The following is a 17,878-nucleotide window of genomic DNA, read 5'->3' on the forward strand; positions in this document are numbered from 1 at the left end:
CTCCAACTGCTTAAATTTTTTTTTTGTTGGATTTTGATTCCCTCTGTTCCTTCTTACTCTCGGTTGAGATCATAGAATCACCTAAATTACCCAAGTAACCCCCCCACCCACCCAAAAAACAATTCTTCACTACACTGATGCGGAGACCCAGCAGTAATATTGACATCTGAGATATTTACGACAATAGGACCGGTCATAGATAGAGGACCCTCTATGGACAGAATAACTGTGATTTCAGTTGTTAAATGCGGGTTGCAGCGCGAGTAGGCACACAGTTCAAGCGAAAGTATCCTGCAGAGCGTATTGATTTCTTTTAGAATTTCTTCCTCAAGGATCCTCTGACAGGTACTGTCCATGTTCAATTCCCCAACTGGCCACACCTGTCACAGCATCCTTGAGCAAGAAATATAACGCGTACATTCCTCAAGATACTTAGCGCTCTGGTTGGAGGACACCCTCACTAAACAGGCCATTTCACTGTCATTTGTGTTAATAATGGAAAATTAATGTCCCATTAAATCGCATAAACTTAAGTTATAAGGTGCTTGGCTCGGTTTGCTTACTGTAGCACACTAAGGTCATCTGTGCATGTTGGATTTTTTGATTTGGCAGCTGGAGTAAAACATTAACGGCTGCTCTTGTGTATGTTGTGCAAATGTGCAGTGTTAGCTCTGCTCTGTCTGGCTGTCAGTGGATCTGATTGTGAATATAGTCTGGTTTAGACACAATATGAAGCTTGCTGCTCCGCACCTGGCTTTAGTGGGTGGCGTGTTAAGTCTGAGATTTACACCTCGACAGGAGCTGGATGTCACTGACACTGTATGTTTGTGTGTGTGTGTGTGTGTGTGTGTGTGAGCACCCAGCAGTAATTCAACAGTGCAGGGTATTAGACAGGCAGGACACAGTAACTAGTGGCCTCCCACATGACGGCCATATTGCATGCAGCCAAACTCATCCCTCACCGGTTTAATCCTTCATCCCTCTTTTTATAACCCTCATTTCTCTTTGTCTCATTCCCCTTCCTGATGCTTCAAACTCCCTACACTGAAAGATCGAGAGGGATAAAGAGAAAGAACCAGAGATAGATAAAGAGGTAGAGAGTCAAAGGGGAGAAGGTGAGAGGATTCAAAGATGTGAAAAAGACAGATGATGGGAGGGAGGGACAAAGACAGACTGAAACAGAGTTAGAGGGATAGGTAGAGAATCAGTGAGCATATGTCAAAGTAAAGCTCTCTTCAGGGAGACCTTGTCCTCTGTCTCCGCACATTAATATTAACTATAGAGATATGCTGTCCTTACTATCAGTCCTTCAACCACTTCTAATGGCTAGGGAGGGAAGGAGACAGAGAGAGAGAGAGACAGAGAGAGAGAGAATGGTTCGGCTGAGGTTCAGGGATCTTGACAGTCTCGTTCCCCTTCTGTGCATCAGTCAGCCAGATGGGCGGATGGAAGTATGGGTGAGCGAATGGATGGATGGCCCCTCTCTTGGAGGAGGGAAGGAAGGTCGTGCAGGATGGAGAGAGGTGGTGCTTGAGATGGAGGAGAAGAAGAGGGGAGGCATTAATCTAACAGAGGGCAGGCTAGCATGTCTCTCTCTGCCAGCCTCTCTCTCAAGACACACACACACACACACACACACACACACACACACACATGAATACTGCACTGAGACACAGGCGCCCTACCCTCTTCAACCCTTTTTGTCAGTCTCGTCAGGGCCGATGCACCACGTCAGGTCAAGAACTCACAAGAGTGAAGGGCTCAGCTAGTCGGCCTGCTGCTGCATGAGGGAATGAAATCAGAAAGATCAAATTAGTTCAGTTCAGCCAACAGAAAGGACAATATAACAGCAAAACTTGATGGAAAGCTATTTAGAAAACACCCTGGAGGAAAGTATTCATGTGGAGGCTAGACAGAGATGCAGCAAGGCAAGGCAATCAAGACAGAGGAGGGTACAGCGAGAAACACAGGTATTTACTTCCAGATCCTTCAATGCATTCACTTTGGATCCTATCAGATGTATTATAACTTTATGTTGACTAACAAAGACCATCCCACTTATGACAATAATTTGAAGGAGGGCACAGAGGAATGAAAGGTCGAGATTGGGCATGAACCGTGGGTCGAATGGGAATTGATAAGTGTGTAGACCAGGACGTGTCATGGCAGGGGAGTTCTCAGTTAAGCAGAGAAGATGGTGAGGAAGCAGACAAAGGGGTTCGTTTGGGGTGGGAGATATGAGAATTACACACTATATATCAATATAGGTAGACACAGGAAATTAGGTGAGAATGAAGCGACATTGTAAACATCCTGTACACCACGTGCCCTCAGATTGTGATTACAATATTACTAAATCCTGATTGGTGGATGGGGGTATGCGAGATTATTTTTTTCCAGCTGTACCCTGCCAACTTAAAAACCAGTAAAAAAAAGCACAAAAAAAGCTGATTGAGAACATTTTTAGGGCCTTTGAAATTCCAGTATGTGTATGTGTATGTTGTATATGTGTCTTCACTCTTTCTGTCACTTCCTCACCTCAGTGTAGGGCTGTCCCCGACTAAGGATTTACATAGTCGAATCAGAATCGTCAAGTCCTGCCTATAGTCGACTGATAGTTGAATCGTGTGTTTTTCTGCGCGGCAATTAGCTCCGCTATAATCTTGAGAAGCTGCAGAGCTGCAGTCTCTTTTCATTCAACTTACACTGTAAATTTCCAGCTAAACTGAGGCTTTTTGAAGATCCTTTTCTCTCTCTCGCCTGTCAATCAACGGTCTTGTGCAGACTTTTACGTGCATTACTGCTGCCGACAACTGCACGCACGTCGCGGTTCCCCGCGGGTCTATTTCAAGTAGCCGGCTATTTAAAAACGATAAAATATTCTTTATGTTGTTCATCAACGGTGATAAATTAACCCGAAAATCCCGCGAGGTGCGGACAACTCGACACAACACCGTGAAGCTGAGGTCTCTTCAGCAAGCGTTCCTCTTCTGCCACTGCACACATACACATACACATGCGCACTGACGACCCAGGGTTAGGGTTACAATTTTGGATTTATTCACGCACTTCAAAAACATTTATTGAAAGTTTTATCCTTTTTACATATTTAGTTACAGCATTAAACGTTGAAATGTAAATTGTTATAGTCTGCATATTAACGTATTGGGAGAAAGCTGGTAGTTCTATGTAAAATCAGACGTTGAGCCCCCCCATATCGCCAAAATGGCATGATCCTTGTTTCACTGCGATGCTTCAACTGTGAGATCAGTCGAATCAGGCTCCGCCCATCGAAGCATGAATCTTCGACTATTCGGGGTCAGCCCTACCTCAGTGTCAGACTGTTGATATCCAACATTATTTATGGGTACAGTACATTATGTGCATGTGTATTTGCATCAGTTACTGAGAGTTTCTTAAGTGCTACCTCTTGCAAGTATTTAATTAAACCTCAAAGCTAACTGCTAATCTCAGTCCTGTCCTACTGGCTGGAGACTGGACAGCGTCTGCAGTCCCAATGATGATGTCTCCTCCTCCAGGAGGGAGATGTGAGGAGGAGAGAGAGAGAGAGAGAGAAACTGTATCCTGCTGCTCCTCCTCCCCACTCCCACCCTAACAGGGGACATCTTGGTTCAGTGGCCAGCAACTGCTGAAGGGCATGCTGCCCACAGTCCCACAGAGACACTGTGTGTGTGTGTGTGTGTGTGTGTGTGTGTGTGTGTGTGTGTGTGTGTAAAATTGTGAGAGGACTGGTACTGCATATCAACAGTGCTGGAGAGGAGAGAAGAGAGAGTACACAGTCAGTATTGACGTTTTGATACACCCACCTGTTTTTGCAAACAATCCACTTCCCCAGAGAATATATGTATTTAAGCAACTTTTGAGCGGCATCTCATAGTTGATGCTGCCAGACATGTCGGCTCCAGCGACGGCCATGCCCCAGAGACTTCATTTCACTGTTCTGTCCAAACTTTACCAAGGATGATGCAACAAAAAACATTCTGAATGTTTTAGCAACACAAACAGCAGTCACTGATTTGCTGGCAAATATGTCTCATACATAAGAGATCTAACAATAGTTGCAAATAACAACTAGGTACAACTGGTGTTTACAGTATAGAGTGGTGGGAAAACCACAGCAAAAGTCTGAGTCTGAGTCCGAGTTTAATTAAGAAGAACAAGGTTATTGTACTTATTATGTCTTTAAACTGGACTATTGAAGAGTGTTGCTTGAGTGCTGCTATGGAAATCCAAGATTGCGAATATTCAGTCATTTCATCAAATTGATTTTAATATTGATTTTAAAATTTCAGCCTACTTTCTATACTTGAGCCCACTCCCCACTATAGCTGACATAGTGAGTGTATTGCCTTTGTGCTTCCATGTCCTCATTTTTCAGTGCATGTTTGTTATGAGGTGGTGAGAAATCTTACACTTAGCAAATATGATTATTGCTGTGATGTACTATTATAATGACACATTTCACTTACATTTTACTTTTATGGTTTGTTGTTTGTGTGTCTTTGAGTAGTTTATAAATGTAGATGTTACAGCGGTTTGGGTCACAGAAAAGGTTTGGGAATCCCTGCTCTAAGTAGTACATTGTCTGCCAATTTGAAAAGTGAAAAGTCCATTTCCCATTCAGTTTCATCATTAATCTCACAGGGTTATCCTTAGAGTACACAGAAAATAATTTATCAGTGCAGTTTCTATTCTGATTTTTATTTTGACAGCAATGATGCTTTCATAATGTTATTTTTTTTTTAAGGTCGAATAGAGGCCAGGGTAAACTGCTGGCATAAACAGCCAATAGCACCAGTACCACAATTCCTATATACAGCACGCATGAAAGACCAGGTGCATCCATTCGTGGTAACAGTCTACCTGTTTTACCTGTTTTATTATTTCTAAACAATATTGTCACTAGACTGTTCCATAAAAGTGACACTGTCTGGATATGCAATCATCCCAGATCCAGATGTAAACTAAACCGAAACTAAATTGTTCCTACTCTCTAAGATGTACTTGCTACCGAGACAAAGCAGAGCAATTGAATTTATGCAGTCATCTCATTCTCTGCTCTCTTTGAATCAGAGTCCCCTTTTGTCACCTCACCACCCACCCAGAGATAATTCAATAACCTCAGCAAATGAGCTCTGTGTGTGTGTGTGTGTGTGTGTGTGTGTGTGTGTGTGTGTGTGTGTGTGTGTGTGTGTGCGTGTGCACATGCACTGCCTTAGCTGTCATTTTCAGGTCAATCAGAGGTGATAATAATAATCATTACTCTAATTATTAATTTAGAAGACATGACTTCTGCAATGATTATCTATTTCTGCTGGGGCTCTTAGTTGTGTGTGTGTGTGTGTGTGTGTGTGTGTGTTCCAATGCCCCTATGTTAAATTTGTGTCTTACGTCTGGAATAGCTTCAAACTGAGCAGTGTGTGTTTAGCCTCAGACGTATAGAGCTCCAAACCCTACCATGCACTCAAAGGCCGCTGGGTCATTATGTTGACTGTGTGTCTCTGCTCCCAGCATGCAGTTGGCATAGACAATAACAGCAAAGCGGACATTTACTGTGACTTAACAGAGGGCTATTGCATATTAAGTTGTGAATTGTGTTTGTGTGTGTTGTGAGTGAGGGCACAGATGAAGTGATCAAGTCGACAGCTTGCTGAGCTGTGATTGTCACTGATCCCCCCTCTGTCCTAGAGAAAAACAGTGCCATCTGCCATGGGCAATGCCAGCTTGGCACTCCCCACCCAGGGTAAACTGGAGAGGGCAGAGGAGCTAGATAACAGTTTAATATAGGATACAAGGTCTCTGTGTGCTTGTTTCTGTCTGTACACCTGGGGGAGTTTGCATGGGATTTTCTTTTCTGCTTTTTTGGAAAGCTGTACAGGAATTTTATACCTTTGTGTGTGTTCAAGTCCAAAATGTTTTGTTTTTTGTTTTTTTACACTGAAAACAAATTCAATTCCATTGTCAGTCATGAAATGCTATATTCAAACATGTTTTGGTTAAACTTGATATATTTATTTCAACCTGGACCCTATTTTCCCAAGTTTTTGTGTCTATGTGACTAAGTAACATTTTTTGAAACTGGTCCAGTATTGAACAAAACAGGGCTTTACGTGGCAGAACAGGGAAACAGGGCTGCAACGTAATCCTTGAAGTAATTTTGCCCCATTATAGTATGTCCACTAAACTTTTGCCAGTTAGTTTGTTTGTGTAATTGTGTGACTTTGGTGTTTTTAACCCTTTAAAACACCAAAGTCGCACAATAACACAAACAAACAAAAACACAAAAGTCTCAAAAACGCAAACAAACTATCCGACCGAGGCAGAGCTAAACCAGCAGCTTCCGCATTCTGCAAGGTAAAATTACGTAAGAAAGGTCTGTCTCTGTAGGGATCCTTTCCACAATGTTGTCAGACACTTATAATAACAATCTGAGCCGGTCAGTGGCAAAAAAAAGCAGTTTAGTAGACGTACCTTGATGGGGCGCAATCGGCTTTAACATTACATTGAAGCCATGCTTCGCTGCTGCCGACTGCGGCACGCTCGCTCAATACTTGACCAATTTCAAAAAATGTTGTCCCAGTTAGTCACATAGAACAAAAACATGGGAAAATCCAGGTTGAAAAATACAGAACTTAGTTTTTTGTGTTTTACATGGTACAGAAGAGAAGCAAACAGTTGACGACAAAGAAATATTGAGTGCATCAAACTTGAGAAAGGTGAAAGGTGCTTTTTAAATCCCTATATATTTATTTTCTACCTGTTTAAAATTCAGTATTTTTTTTTTTACGATTCTTAGGGCCACTGTTGGGAAAAAGATGCTGAGATTCTTTGCAAGTTGCATTTGTATTTGCATGAAGTCATACTTTTTTAGGAAAAACTTAAAAATCTCACAAGAATACAGTCGTAGTTTCTTTGCTTCGCTACGCATGGTTTGTTTAAACATCCTGTGTCTTGCCTTCCTGCAGGTCCTCCAACACCATCATGCAGTCCACGAGATCTCCTACATTGCCAAGGACATCACGGACCACCGAGCCTTTGGCTACGTCTGTGGGAAGGAAGGGAACCACCGCTTTGTGGCTATCAAGACCGCACAGTCGGTCAGTGCCTGTATAGGCATCTGTGTGTACAGATGTGTGTGTGTGTGCATTTGAGTGTTTAGCCAGGGTCTGTACGTGTTTTACCATGCACCTGCCGTGTGTAGGTTAATGTATGATTCATCAGGGTCTTTTCTCAATAGCACAAACCTCTTGACATTTAGATAAGGACCCTCGAACACCAGCTCCTGTCCCTTTTTTTGGTGTTCATCAAACAAACTGTTTATTCTAGGTCTCTAGGTTTTGTGTGTGTTTCTGTGTGTGAAGGGGTTCATGTTCAGTCCTGCAGCAACATACTCTATATGATATTGAGTACCTCTTTTGGACCTGTTATGATTGTGTCTATGTGCCTGGCTAGTTTAGTCTGGATCCAGCTGGCTTGCTCTGTAGCCATATTGATTTCCCATAGTGAGTCGATGAGGGTTTGAGTGTGTGTCACCAGCTCTAATGGCATATCCATCCTCCCAGAGCCATGAACCATGGCTCTTTGACTTAGTAAGACAGACAGACAGATACACACACACACACACACACCAACCAGACTTGCACTCAAAAAATTGTTGCCAACCAAATGCTACCCTGCTGAACAGCTAGGCTAAGCTCTCATCAGTCAACTAAGCTGTCATTTATCTGACGTGTGCCTGTTGAAAGGTCACAATTATATTTTACTCACATTTTCGGTATTTGAACCCTCCATCACTCAGAGTATTAGTTGTGGAGCAGTCGATGAAAGAGGTGGAGGCACAGAGCTGAGCAGAAGCTGGGGCTGTAATTGGAAAGTAACCACTTTGAAGTGAATTAACAAAGCGTCTCTGTCGTCATCAAGAATAAGACTTTAGGTTGTTCCAAAAAGGCCAATTTAGGGGTGCATTCGAAAAGTAATTGGCTCACCACTCAATTCAAAGTCTCAGCACAATAAAGACATGTTTTATTTAGCAAGTTTTAGTGGAGATGAAAGTGCACTAATTGTGTTAGAATGGATTTTGTGGACAGTCTCTTAGTTCATCACAGTTTTAATATGAAGAGGTCTATTCATCACAAAAGCAACCTTGTATCCAATTTGTAGTAAGGCTACAGAGAGTTAAAAGACTACTTGGTCCAGAACATCAAATTTTTTGACTGCCAATTTTTTTTTTAAACGTATTACATCTCCAGTTATTAAATGTTTTATTTTGATCTCTTTGAAAACGATGGAAAATTACCACCATGAACAAATCATAGCAGCGACTGCAAATGAAAAATAATGTGGTGGTAAAGTGGTTCAGCCATCACCGGTGGGTCTAGCTGTCTCTGGACAGTGTGTTCACTCGCTGCTGTTTCAGGACAAGCTAAGCTTTCACTAATGGAAAAGTTTCGCCTAATGCTTTTTTACCTTTTGTTTGCAGTGCACAAGGTATATTGTACATTTCTGGGTACAGATATAGATTATGTCCAGGTTTTCTGGTGCAGTGTCTCCAGCTTAGTTTAGTGGCAACACATTTATCAACTACCCAAATTAGGGGTGCCAGTCAAAGGTGTCTGAGCCAAGATTCAGGGAGCAAATGCTTGTCATAATTCACCATTTGGCACAGGGTTCAATGATTATTGTTCTTGTACTTTTGTCTCAAAAGAAGGCCTCCGAAACTCTGGATGTCTTACAAAGCATTGTTTATTGAAACCTGGCTGGGGAGACTGGCAACAGCATAGAGAGTGTGGACACAATGTAGTACCAAACCAAATCTGAAGGACACTTCCTGTCTGGGGATATTTATTCTTCCTAGACCTACAGAGATTCACTAAGTGTCCAAATAGGGTTGTTGTTCCCCCCTCTATTGGATGCTGGTTCAAAACAAGACACTATGCTTACATAAGTCATTGTTTGTCATTCAAGTTACATGCAACACTTTCTACATAGAGCCAGACACTCTGTAATGAAACAAAATAAAGATAATGTGTCGCCCGTGGGTTACCTAGGAGATGAATCACAGAGTGCATCTTTATTGAGGCCTCTGTGTCAGTCAGCTGACCAAGCAGACAGGGAAGAAAACAGAGTTTGAGCTACTGTTTTGGAGAGCCACAGGCTCTCACCTTTGGCTTACTTTAGCACAGCAGTTGACCCTAACATGACCTGGGGAAACCCCTAAAGTTCTTCATCTTAGAGATACTGTACAATACTAGCCTGTCCAGTTTGAACATTTTCTCGCTGGTTTTTATGTGATCATTACTGTAATTACTTATACTTTCTCTAGCTGTATGTTCATGCACATTCTCTGGAGGTTTTCAAGATTCGTTTCAAATAATGTAGGAAATCACTAAATGAATGTGATTTAAACAAGGCAAGTTGAGTAAAATTCAATGTACCGAGAAAGAAATTGAGGAATATCCTGGAGAAATCCTGCCAGTGAACTGTAACCAACACCAGGATCTAATTTGGGTAAAAGAGGGTGAATCTGTTGCATTAATATGCAGGGTGGATGAGAGAGTCATCTTTTGCCCAAAAAGCCTGAAAAAGTCTTTATCACCACATTTTGTTGGAATCATTCGTCACTGTTGCCTTAGGCTATGTATTAGTCATCTGATTCAGGAGTGCAGAACTGAGGTTATATCATCCCGATGATCCTATGAGCTGGCCAGTTCTCCTAGATCATCCTCGAAGCCTCTTGCATTTACGATTCTAAAATTCACTGCTTGCCTCAGCTCCCTGTGATAGACGCTGTGATAGAGGAGGAGCGAAAAAGGATGCGAGAGAGCAAGAGATGGCAAGAAAAGATGGAGATTAGAGCATGCATTGTGAAATGCAAAGGATCTCTGAATCTGACAGAGTGACAATAAGTTTCAGTGTTGGCTCAGCAGGAGCCACCGTTTACCCCAGTGTGTCTGTCATGAGCAATATGCGGCTGAGAACATCTTGTAGGAAGAAAACACTAAAATAGAACTACTTTATGCGAGGCAGCGTTCAGTCTGTGAACTCTTGGTGCACTTCGCATCAGTCAATAATTGATTAGGTCTGAAACACCATTGTAGTGTAAGACTCTCTGCTGTGACAGAAGTAATAAGTTGTGAGTCATCTTAACTGGTTTGTTGTCTGTACTTTTGTTCCCCTGACAAGACAGGTGGTACAAGGTAAGTCAAGAGGCTAGTATCTGCAATTGTCACTGTCTGAACCAGGCCTAGAGAAAGAGTAGCGTATGTAATGATTGTGTAGATAAGTAAGAGGCTTATTGACTGTCTAGTGTGTCGGTGTGTGGAAGTGTGCCCTAACCGGCTTTCCAGATCCCAATGATAGGCAGTATTTATTTATTTAGCAATTTGTTGTCTGGAATTTCCATTTTCTTTGTTTAGTCATGATAATGTAATCATCCGTAATCACTTCTCAACAACCCATTCATGTATCTCACCATGACTAATAGGACGCACAGATCATAAGAAGCACTCAATAAGACAAACATATGTTTGGGGGTTTTTTTTGAGGGAGTTGGGGGGTTAAATTATGATCCAGAAAGTCCAGTTTGAGTAATAATTTGAAGTAGTTTTAATAACTTGTGTCAAAACACTGCACAACATTTTACAATTTTGAAAAACTATCATGGCTACGATAATTTTGTCCTTGGTCTTGACAATCGCCGGGCAAATAGTAGATTTAGGCCAAGTTATTGATACGAAATGTGGACTTGTTCACATTTGATGTACCAATGTAGCGGGGTGTTGGATAAGGTTGCGGTAAACACTGAGTAGGGCTAAACTTTTTTTTTCCACTACTCTCTGCATCGGGAACACTGCTGTGCCAATGCAGCGATCTTACTGACATTAGAGGGTGTCCGGGGAGTGGATTTTCCCTCCTGTGTCATCCCACTTCCTAAAAGAAATCCTGCTCCATCCCAATCCCAGAAGTTATAATAGCGTTTATAAATATTTGAACTGCATATTTATATATTAAAACAATAATGATTCCTGGACTACCCACTCCCGTTAAGTTTTTGTCCTGTCTTGTCCCAGTCCCATGATGAGTGGTGAAACTGACTCCTATCCCACGGGATTCCCAAACAAATGACAGGGTCTAATTGAAATGAGAAGGAATGAGGTGATAATGTTTTCTATTGCAGTGCTAATGTTGGCCTGACCATGGCCTTAATCTCTTGGCATGAGGTAGGACAAGTTCAGTCACCACACTACAATAAGCAGGCATGGTTGCAATGGGTTCTAATCGATACTGTTAGTGTAAATAGAGTGTGTGTGTGTGTGTGTTAAAGGGTGGGTGAATAATGTGTCCTTGTCTTCCTAGGCTGAGCCTGTGATTCTGGACCTTCGGGACTTGTTCCAGCTCATCTATGAGATAAAGCAGAGAGAGGAGATGGAGAAGAAGGCCCAGAAAGACAAGCAGTGTGAGCAGGCGGTCTACCAGGTACACTTACCAACTCTCTGTTACCTGTTTTTTTCCCCCTTTTTTTAGCAGTGTCTTAATCATCTGCCATAAGTATGATGAGCTTCATCCGAGAGACTCTTGACAGATAAGTCAAGTTAGGCTTGAAAAAACATCAAAGCGAGCAAATGACATACTTTCAGGTTTCATCAGTGGCACCACCTGCCCATTGTGCTTATTTCACCTTCCTCTGTTCTGTCTTTTCTCCGTCTCTTGTTTAATTTGTCTTCATCTCTCTGTCTGCCCCTCTCTCTCTCTCTGATGATTGCCAAATGATTATCTGAATGCTGGGAAGCTGCTATGTCTCGTTGTGCTTTCCGCCTACTCTTTCTACTCCACCGGCTTAACTCTTCGCCTCCTCCCTCTCTTCTGTCTTCTCCCCTCTGCTCCTTCTCTCCTCCCCGTTTGATCTCTCTCCCTCTCTCTCCTGCCACCGCTCATCCGCAGACAATACTGGAGGAGGATCTGGAGGACCCGGTCTACCAGGTAACTTCCTGACCAATCACCCCGCTGCTGTCACCTGCTGCATTCAGCTTGCTCCTCTCTGTGTGCACTGTGGGGAGACAGCCCCTGTTTGGTTACAGTGTGACAGTGTGGTAATAGCACAATATGTACACTTTGGAGGGTTAGAGGTCCACATATGTAGGAGACTGTAGGAATCTGTGCGATCATGGGTCTTGTGTGTCTGTGTGCATGTCTGCCAGTTGGGATGCATGATAAGCTGACAGATGGATTAGTTTTCTCAGCTGCTTTTAGGTATTTTTCCCGCTTAAATTCTCCACGTGTCACCAGGAACTATCTGTTCTTCAACTGCTTTTCACTGAGAACCTATTGACAATGCTGTTTGACTAATCTCCTCTGCAATATCACCTTTTTCTCTCTATTTCTTTATCTTCCGATGTCTGTCCTGCTTCTTACATCCCTGTCCTCCCTCTGCTGCCGACGTTGTAGTACATTGTGTTTGAGGCGGGACACGAGCCCATCCGTGACCAATCAGAAGAGAGCATTTATCAGGTACTCACAAGCTCATCTTGTCTGCTTGTGTCTCAGTTACATTGTCGTCATCTTGTAGTCAGCTGTGGTTAAGCTACCAACAACAAGAAGCTCCAGAGATTTAATCTTCCACTTGCTAGCCTATCAGGAGCAGCTACATTGCTCTTTGATGGGATAGATATATTGTGGACTGCTCATACAATTAATAGATAATTTTTTCACCCACAAAACTGTAGATACACGAAAATAAAAGACTGTAAGAATCAGAGGCGTACAAACAACTAACACCCTCTAGAGGGCCCTGACAGCCAAAGCTTGATACCCCCTGGAGACAAGCCTTTCTCTGGGTGCACTCCTCAGAGGCGTGGGTAGACCTCCAGGGGATGAAGAGGGGGAGGGTTTGGTGCGTGCGTGGAGGGGATGTGGAGGTTATTCCTGGCCTGTGTGGAAGGCGGACCCCTCCTCTTTTTTTCTCTCCTCCCCTCCCTCTTTTCCAGAGGAGATGAAAGAAAGCGGGGGAAAGAAAGATTAATCACCAGCCTCTCGTTTGATCTTTAAATAAAATGGATTGGAAATAGACGGAGCGCTGGCGCGTGCACAAGCTCACACAAACAGAAAAACACGTACAAACAAACACACACACACACACACGTCAGGCGTAAGAAACGTGAGCTTCAGCCAGCCTCCAGCCACAGAGGAAATAATGCATGAATAAAGATGGCAGCTTCTGGAAATAAACATGTAAAAGAAGTCAGAAAGCATTGAGAGGAGGAGAATGAATGGGACAGGCTGTTCTAGATGGATATCCACATTCTTCATCAGTGCTATTTTTCATTTACTACTCTGATTAGGGCACATCCAACTGTCACTGTAGGAGAAACAAAACCATAGGAATCCCAGGTTTCATACATATCAGTGCGCAGTGTGTCTTCTCCTTGCACACACTGTCAGATCGATCTGCCTGTGTGACATGGAGATATTACATGTGTGACAATCTGAGTTATTACATGTCTGTGGGTGCGATAAGAAGCCTTATCCATTCTTTATTAGGGAGAAAGCGAGAGGGATAGACCATCACAGCAGGCCGATAATTCTACTGATTAGCCTTAGTGGATGAGTTCTCACTCCACCGATTTTAATTCTGATTACCCCTGCACACACTCACACATACACTCACACTCTACTAGTGATTGATTTGATTCCTGAGGAGTCAGGTTTCAGGGTATTGTGTTGGCATCCAGTGTGTCGCAGTGCTGTAACAGTGATGTGTAAAGACTGTTTCATCGTCCAGAGGTAACAGGCTCTCTTGGCTGTTCTCTGACTTCATTGGCCAATTGTGTAGGTTCCCACCAGTCAGCAGAAGGAAGGGGTCTATGACGTCCCAAAGCGACACCCAGTGAGTGACCGTGTGTTTGTCCGTGTCCCACCACCCCACTCAGCCTGCCTCCCCCTCTCAGACAAACCTCTCAGCCGTCCCACCTTTACTCGAGTGCAAAGCCTTTCCCTTCGGTGCCCTCTCCTTTTGTAGAGCCTTGTGAAGCTCTAATTTTGCAGCGATTCTACTTCCCGTTAACATCGCTCCCTCACAGTGTCTGTGATTTATCCCTGAGAGGTTTGCTGGGACCCAGTGCTCTTGTGCAATGTGCTGTGCTACTTTTCTGCTTGTGCTGTAGCTGTGGTGGCTGGTGCCCTTCTCCTCATGCTCCGTGGTGCCTGCTCCTTATGGTTAACCAGAATACTGTGTGTGAATGCGTGTGTCGTGTCAGTTTGCTTTATGACGCATGCCTGGCTGTGGTTTGCCAGTGGTGAATCCAATACAAAGCTGCATGACCCGCCAGATTGCGCTGAGCACACATTTTGTCACTGTCATATCTTTTCTTTGATGGATATAAATTATACGTCTGACTTTAATGTGCATGGCCTCATATTTTTGTATCTATATAGAAGGATGTTGAACAGTCGTTCACCCTGTTGATGCATATAAGAGTGTTTCCAGAGTAAATCTAAATCACTGTTTGTATGTGTGTTTACAGTACTTGTGTTTGTGTGTGTTTGTGTGTGTGTGTGTGTGTGTGTGTGTGTGTGTGTGTGTGTATGTGGCATATCTTTAAGCTCTTGTTAGTGGCTGCCACACTGCCAGTTGTTATAATGAAAGATGACCTTGGCCACTGTCAGGCTGCACTATAACTCAGTTGCTTTTTTATCTGCCTATAAAGATGCTAGTTATATTTGTGCCTGATTTAATCTGCTAAAATCTTCATTCTCAATAACCAGGCTGCTGTCCTGAATGTGTCTGTGCGTGTGGTTGTGAGCCCATGTTGCTGTTCCATAGATCAGTATTCCCTCAGTCCATCCAGAGCTCACCAGCTCTGTGTGTATTCCCCTGCAGTGAGTCTTTTATCCTTAAACCGCTAAAACTGGACTCCTCCACGTCACTCCTGGCAGTCACAATCCCACACTAGGAATTTTGGTAGGCTTGGAATCAGTCTCGCAGTTTTCTGGCTGCATATTATCCTCAGCTTTGGTAAGAAGCTTACAGGCACCATAGTATTTCTGTTCTCTCCTCACCCAGCCCACAACACATGCTGCTATTTGGATTGCCTTTGTGTTGGCAGGTGTCTGAACGTGAACAAATCCAATATTTCTCTCTTGTTGTGCAACCAATCGGACTAGTCGTCCACCCTATTTTAAATAAAGCAAATTGCTGCTTCCTAGTAAGTCAGAGGGAGTAAATATAACCCAGGATCATAGAAATATAAATGGATCATAGAAATTTAAGAATTTACTTTGTGGCAAACCGCATGTATTGTATTAAAGACAATATAATTTGGTTTTAACCCAGAGGGTAGAAAACTGCCGCTGTGCTGCTCTCTCCGTGGGTTGAATCTTTCAAGCATGTTGCACCTCCATCACTGATGTCACAGCAGGATTTTTCCATCAGAAGTCCAAATGCTGCATTCACATCCTATTGTTACAATAAGCAGCCTCAAGGAGAAACGAGGCATTTTGGATACATCTTATATTTAGTGAAAAGAACTGCTAAAGCTACAGCTAAAAACTGGTGCACCTTATAAAATGGCTGCAAAGCTGCAGTTGCTGCCAGTGTACTGTAAATAAACTCCATTGTTAACATCAATACAGTCAATTCAGCTAATTACAAAGGAGATTTATAGCTGACATGATGAATTTGTTATTAATTCCTAATGATCACAAATTTAGGCAACATTATTGTTTATATGGAGTGGCTGCAGGGCTTGCATTGATGCTAACTATTTTAACACTTAAAATTGAGATGTTTTCTCATTCTTCCTATTCAGCCAACATGGCATGAATGCAGCAATAGCACTTGTTGTGACATTACTGACGGCGGAGTGACCAGAGGCGTCTCCTCAGTAGAAATAATGACAGTTGAAACTAGCATTAGATGGGATCATTGCTGTGTGTGTGTACCCACTACACCTGAGATGAAATGATAGAACCGGCAGAAATGCAACATCCTGTCTTAAAGCAATCTCTTCTGTTGTTTACTCTGTCACCTCCGTAAACGATGACAAATCAATAAAACACCCACAGACACACATATAAAACCAATTCAATCTACTGAGCTTTTGACCCTGTTAGAACTGAGCGAGTGTGAATCAACAGAAGCCCTCGCTACCATGTAGAGGTCAGCATAGTACCGCCAACAAGCCAAACACATCAACTCTGCTCAAACACTGAATTAGTATGATATATGATATGATATGTATCATATTATATACTGTATAAGACCCATATAAAAGGGGCATTTCTGTAAATTCCAATCTGTGTCTTTATTGGCCTTGCTTTGAGGTTAAAATAAAGGTTGCATCTAAATTGTGTTTGTGTGTGTGGTGCTGAGGGTTTTGGTGTCTGTGTGTGAGTTTATGTGTGTGAAAGAGTGTGACAGAGAAAATGACTTAAAGGGAGAGAAAAATGTCCCTAGTCCGGTTCTGTTTTGTTCCGAGTTGTGAGACGGTGTGTGTGTGGGTGTGTGTGTGTGTGTGTGTGTGTGTGTTTGTGTTTGCATGTGACAGTTTGCCTGTGTGATCAGTCAGACGGTAAGGGATCAGCAAGGTGGCGTTAATTAAAGGGACTGCGATAATTGTATGCAGAACACATGTGCACAGGTAATTACTGTTTCCCTGGAGATGGCTAATTGATAGGTGGCGGCTGTACTGATAAAGATAAAGGCCTGGGCAAAGAGATGGTCAAGAGTGTATAATGGGCACAGAGGGATAATTGGCAGGGCAAGAGAGAGAGGGATGGACAAAGTGAGAGTGAAGATAGAAAGGCAGAGGAATGGGCAACAGCAGATTGTAGCCTTTAGCCGAGTAGATACTGTATGTTTCAATCCAACTGTCAGGTACATTTAAATATTCAAAAATCCAGATTAGGTGGATTTCATCAGTTGGATTCAAATGAACTATTATGCATCCAGTAGAATGTATTTCCAAAACTGATTAGTATTGGGCAAGCTGTTATTGTTCTTCATCATTAGTTAATGATGGCCATACTTCATGCTTTCATCCAAAGAAAAGCATACACTCAGCAATATTGTAGTGCACCAACTACTCTTGCTTTGCCAGAGCGATCTGCACATCATATTTCAGTGCCAGTGCTGGCAAAAGATCTGGCAGAACCCTTGATCATTCTGCTATAGCTGAAAAAAAAAATTGGAGGATGTTTGTACAGTCAGATTTTTCTGGGGTGGGAGCAAAATCCATGCAAGTACGACGTAATTCAGAAGCCACAAGCCATATCAGCTGTTGACTGTACAGACAACATTTGTTAGCTGGATAAATTCCTATTTTTTCATGGGATTTGTTGCTGATAATAAAGCATGAACATATCCTGTAATTTTTTGATTGTAATTCACTTTGATGGAGATCCAGCTTGTCATGATGCAGAGCAAGCTAGCAGTAAGGAAGCAGTTTTTACCCATAAAATGTAACATACTCCCTCCCTTTGCTCTCACATACAGCATGTTAGTTAATCCAGCTCCTCTTACTGTGTCTGCCTGCCTGTCTCACACTGTGGTTCCTGACACAGGGGAGCAGGCTTTACAGAAACACAAAGAGGGTTTAAACCTCAGCTCAGTGCTATAGTTTAGACTAAAGGTAGGGATGATCTTTAAACCTTTTTAAATCTTCACTTTGGCTCTAAGTCTGTCAAGAAGAACCGTACCTTCGCCTGAGTGAGTGTATGGTGATGTGTGTGGTAGTGTGTGTGTGTTTTGTGACTATAACACCTGCAGACCATTATATTCCCCTCTTAAATGAGCCTCATTTCACCCCACTCCCTTCTGTCTCACCCTCTCTCTGAGTGCATGAAAAACCACTAATTTATTTGT

At 42.7% G+C, this 17,878-nt stretch overlaps 1 protein-coding gene and 1 long non-coding RNA gene across 8 annotated transcripts in view; one reads left to right on the plus strand and one right to left on the minus strand.

The window, feature by feature from the left end:
• The window catches only part of dab1a (DAB adaptor protein 1a), a 99,507-nt gene that overhangs the window by 54,992 nt on the left and 26,637 nt on the right, over positions 1–17,878 (plus strand). For 6 of the 7 annotated variants that reach the window (XR_006825176.1, XM_046050142.1, XM_046050145.1 and 3 more), the window contains 3 exons: positions 6,987–7,118; positions 11,377–11,496; positions 11,962–12,000. Coding sequence is in view for 6 of the 7 variants with exons in the window: in XM_046050142.1 (XP_045906098.1) it covers positions 6,987–7,118; positions 11,377–11,496; positions 11,962–12,000 (291 nt within the window). In the remaining variant the exon portion in view is untranslated. The remainder of the gene's footprint in view (positions 1–6,986; positions 7,119–11,376; positions 11,497–11,961; positions 12,001–17,878) is intronic. The other variant, XM_046050144.1, reaches the window with a different exon arrangement.
• On the minus strand, positions 131–2,976 carry LOC123971383. The gene is made up of 3 exons (XR_006825179.1): positions 2,539–2,976; positions 1,686–1,780; positions 131–1,529 (listed from the first exon to the last, which is right to left on the minus strand). It is a non-coding gene; the product is annotated as an uncharacterized LOC123971383 (long non-coding RNA).

Source organism: Micropterus dolomieu, linkage group LG05 (assembly GCF_021292245.1).
Source record: "Micropterus dolomieu isolate WLL.071019.BEF.003 ecotype Adirondacks linkage group LG05, ASM2129224v1, whole genome shotgun sequence".
NCBI lineage: Eukaryota > Metazoa > Chordata > Actinopteri > Centrarchiformes > Centrarchidae > Micropterus > Micropterus dolomieu.